The sequence below is a fragment of the Pteropus alecto genome, unplaced genomic scaffold, assembly GCF_000325575.1.
Source record: "Pteropus alecto unplaced genomic scaffold, ASM32557v1 scaffold15, whole genome shotgun sequence".
Taxonomy (NCBI): Eukaryota; Metazoa; Chordata; class Mammalia; order Chiroptera; family Pteropodidae; genus Pteropus; species Pteropus alecto.
Window position 1 is genome coordinate 936644 of NW_006436286.1, and position 4104 is coordinate 940747.

At 58.4% G+C, this 4104-nt stretch overlaps 1 protein-coding gene across 7 annotated transcripts in view; it reads right to left on the reverse strand.

Annotated features, from left to right (window-relative positions):
• Window positions 1–1288: 1288 nt before the first annotated feature.
• Window positions 1289–4104, reverse strand: part of TNRC6A (trinucleotide repeat containing 6A) — a 126050-nt gene continuing 123234 nt past the window's right edge. For all 7 annotated transcript variants that reach the window (XM_025047294.1, XM_025047291.1, XM_015589917.2 and 4 more), the window contains 2 exons: window positions 3942–4081; window positions 1289–3845 (listed from right to left, as the gene is read on the reverse strand). In XM_025047294.1, coding sequence (XP_024903062.1) covers window positions 3503–3845; window positions 3942–4081 — 483 coding nt within the window. In that variant the 3' untranslated portion in view covers window positions 1289–3502. The remainder of the gene's footprint in view (window positions 3846–3941; window positions 4082–4104) is intronic.

A 4104-nucleotide genomic window follows, 5' to 3' on the forward strand; every position in this document is an offset into this window, starting at 1 on the left:
GTGTGGCAGCCACACCGACTCGCCGCACGTCAGCCCATCAGGACAGCGGCTTAGGAAATCGGTTCCGACCGCGGGGTCAGTGTGCGCCCAGGTGGTGTGGTACGGGAGAGGGCGACGCTGCCCGCGGGCCGCTCAGGCCCTGGTGCCAGTGCACGTTCTCTGCCCGCTGCCCACGGCCCAGTCCTGCTTCCCTGTCCAGTGGGTCGGCGGCCAGCCAGGACAGGGCTCCCGGCCCCAAGGGCTGGGACAGGCCCGCGGACTCAGGGCTGGGTCGGCGAGCAGGGAGCTCAGGGCTCAGGCCTCTACAGGAGCCCAGCTGCCTCCCGAGGGGGCCGGGGGCTCAGCAGCCTCACCTGCGTGAAGCGCCGGTGGCCTCCAGGTGGGAACACAGGATGGAGGCGAACGCAACGCTCACGCGGCCCAAACCTGAAATGCTGGGCTTGGAACTGGCCCTGCCCCCACTGGACCTTGGGGTGCTGACCGGCACTTTGAGGAACCCTGCTCTGTGACCTCGTTTCCTGTTCTCGGGCCGGGTGGGGGTGCCGAGCTACATGAAAAACCGTGTACGAGGCAGTCGGCACGTAGAGAACCCCGGAGCCCGTAGCCGTGTCCCTGAGACCCGGCAAGCACTGGTCAGCCAGGTCCCCCAGGGCCGAGCGCCTGGTCAATGCGGGGACCTCAGGGCTCGTCTGGGCCATGCCGCCGGCTCCTGGCCAGCGACCTGCCACTCACCTCTGAAATCAAGGGGCAGGGAATGCCTGGACTTCGGGGTGAACCGGCCAGGTTGGAGCTGGAGGTGAAGCCGACGTGCTGGGTGGAGCCCACTGGCCCTTCCTGTGCTCAGCCCCGGCCCTGCACTGCTGAGCCTGAAGCCGACCCCGCCCTGGTCGCCGCCCTCACGACCTGCCAGCAGGTGGCAGTGCCACAGTAATGGGCGCATGTCTGACCACATGGGCCACACAGACCAGCAGGAGCGGATGTGTCCCAGGGTCCAGCACCCCGGGGCGCTGCGAGGGCATGGTGGCGTCAGGCCGGCTGGGGGACGGGGGCCGTTTGACCGCTGCGAGCTTTGGAAAGCTCGCCTGGATGTGCACGAACGCTTGGGCCGCCCCCTGCTGGCTGGGGGCGACTTGAGGCCGAGAAGCCAGGGAAGCCAGGGGACCGTCATGTGAGACAGGGCTGGGGCTACCACGCCGCAGCTGGGGGAGACTGGAGAGGGGCCCGGGCCACACACCCCCTCCGGACAGGGCTGCGTGATTCCAGGACTAGGCAAAATCCAAACCGCTCGTTCATTTTTTTAAATCAAACACTTTATTTCCACATAACAAGCGCAAAAAACCCCAAACACGTTAACGATACAATTAACGCAGCGATGAAGTCGGTCACACACTACTCAGAGCCCCAGAAGGTCGATCGGCGCAGCGGTCCACACATTTCCAGGCGTGGTTTTTCAAAGCTACCTTTGGTTTTTGGAAAAACCAGCATGGACGTCAATGCACCTCGAGCGCACAGAGCGCCGGCTCACGCCCGGCCAGTCGGAGCGTGGTGTAGGCCGCGGGCGGAGACGTCCGCACAGGTGCCGCCCGGGGCGCCGGCTGTGCAGGGTGGGGCGCCGCCCGTCCCGTACGGGGTGAGTCTAGCACGAGAACACTGTCGGGAAGCGGCGCTCCGCGTCCCTCGCGTCCCTCGCTGAGGCTTGAGATGGGCACAGATGGTGGGAAGATGAGTCGCGGAAGCTCTGGGCGACGAGACCCCAGAGGCGCTCCCAGAGGAGCAGCTAGTTTCCCATCGTTCTCACATTATTTCAGGGTGAAACTGTAGGTGAGTTCAGACAAAATGTTCAAATATTTGCTTAGACTTTTACTTGGTTGCTCTGAGAACCTCATACGCAGCAACTTGGAAACGTCCATCATAAAAAAGGGCGTACAAATAAACCCACGAGAGAGAGACAACGCTGAGCAGCCAAAAAGTCGCGGTTTATTATGTCTGAAGGGATTTCATGATTCAAACACAACCGAACTGTACATGGTACAATCACATTCTATTTGTAAACAGTTAAAAGCCACTGACTTCCTGTGCATCGTAGGACACGAACAGTTAGAATCAAGGCAATGAAATGATGGCGAGTTCTGTAGTTAAGATTTTTACCCTTGCTTAGTCTCTCCTTTGACTAACAAGCATTATAATACCATTTGTGGGCAAGAGGAGGGGGGAGGAGAGAAAGGAAGTTTAAAAATGGTGTAACTCGTTAGTTCGCAACGACATTTAAAATTCTCTCTAAACGACGAACAGGTCTGTAAGCCAACGCCTCGCTTACAGTATGCATAGTTACTGGTTTCGGCTTTAAGGTACGTGAACACGGCCACAAGAGCAGACGGGGGGAGGGCCACGTGATGGGATTACAAAAATTGTTACCTACTGCTGACTAGCAAACCATCATCACTCACTAATAAAAAGACAGCATCTGAAAGCAGAATGTCAAACTCCAGCTTGAAGCGTTTTTTTGTGTTTTTTTTTTTGGCAGAGAAAATTCTTTAACAGAGCAATATGTAGTATCAGTGCTAACAGTGGGGGGTTTTCTTTCTTTCCTGTAAGAAACGACAAGGAGTTTTTTAAACTGGGGAACTGGTTTTCCTGAGAGCCATGCTCTTTGATTCAGGGCGGGAATAGAAAAACAAAGAACACGGCCAAACGCTGCTCTTTTTCCCAGAGATAGAAAGCATCTTTTAAATCATCCTCCATTTTTTTTTTTTTGTCTTTTAGATTTTTTTTTTTTAAATGATGGAAGAGTAAACATTTTTTTTCTCAAAAACAAACAAAAAAAAATCTGTAAACAAGAAGGCTCGCCGAGGGAACCTCCAAAACAAAATGGAAAGCCTATTCAAAGTGCGGGGCCCGTCCTGGGTGGCAGGTGGGCTGCAAGTCACAGCTGTGGCCACAGTTTTTCAAACTGCAGAGCGAAATTCTTTAGTTTTATAACATGGAAAAGTGGTGCAATACTTTCATGTACAGTCGGGGGTCAGCACCCCGATCGGCCGTCCGAGCCCCCGGCAGCATGGCGGGCGGGCGGGCGTCAGGCGTGTCGAGGATGCTCAGCTCGAGTCAACGGCGCATGGGGACGGCCGCCCCACGGTGCCGACCGGCCGAGAGCATCGTTCAGTGCAAAGGTAAAAGCTCAGACATTGTCAGCCCAAAAATGGTTTGCAAAAAAAGAAAGGGGGGGGCGGCGGCTAGGGAAAAAGGACCCGAAGGCTGAACATGATGGGTGCACGGGGCGCTCAGCACGCGGGGCGCTGCTGGGGAGTGTGGACAGATGCCTTCACATTATAATATCGGCCTGCATGATTCAAGTATTCAAACTGATATGTTTTGGGGAAAACAAAGTGGAAAATGTGCAGAGAAGAGCTGTTCCCACAGGTGGCCCCGGCTGCAGGCGGCGAGCCCGACTTTGTGCCCCTGCCCTTCGCGTCTTGAGGTCACGGCGTGAGTCTACGTCGACCCGTCACATGGACTCCCCACCCCCGCCCAGGTGGTCGACAGAGAGAAAAGCGTTGATGGGGGAGGGGTCGCTGCTGCTCGGAGGGCCCCACAGGCTCGCGGAGTAGTGCGGGCCCCCCCAGAGGGAAGCGCCGGGAAGGTCTCCACAGCTGGTCCCCGACAGCCCAGCACCGTTCCAGTGGCTGGAGAAGGGGTGGGAGCAGTCGAGGGGGCCCAGCCGGCTCTGGCCGGAGCCCAGGGACTGCCAGCTGGGGGCGGGGGCCAGGGACTGACTTTGTGCAAAGAAACGGCTGATCTCCTCCTCACTGGCGAACTCGGCGAGGATCGTGGTGTTCCCCAGCACACACCTGGGGGATGAGGGGCAGCGGTGAGGGCGCGGTGCCCTGCGGAGCGGGGCTGACTGAGCGGGAGGGGCGTGCGGGGCGTGCGGGGCAGGCACTCACATGTGCAGCGACTTCTGTGCCTTCACCACCTCCTCCTTGGAGCCGTAGCGGACCAGCGCGTTGCCGTGCGGCAGGCTCAGGTGGAAGGTGACCAGCGGGCCGTGCTGCATGCACAGCGTGCGCAGAGTCGAGCCGTCGATCTGGGGGCGCAGCGGGCTGCTGG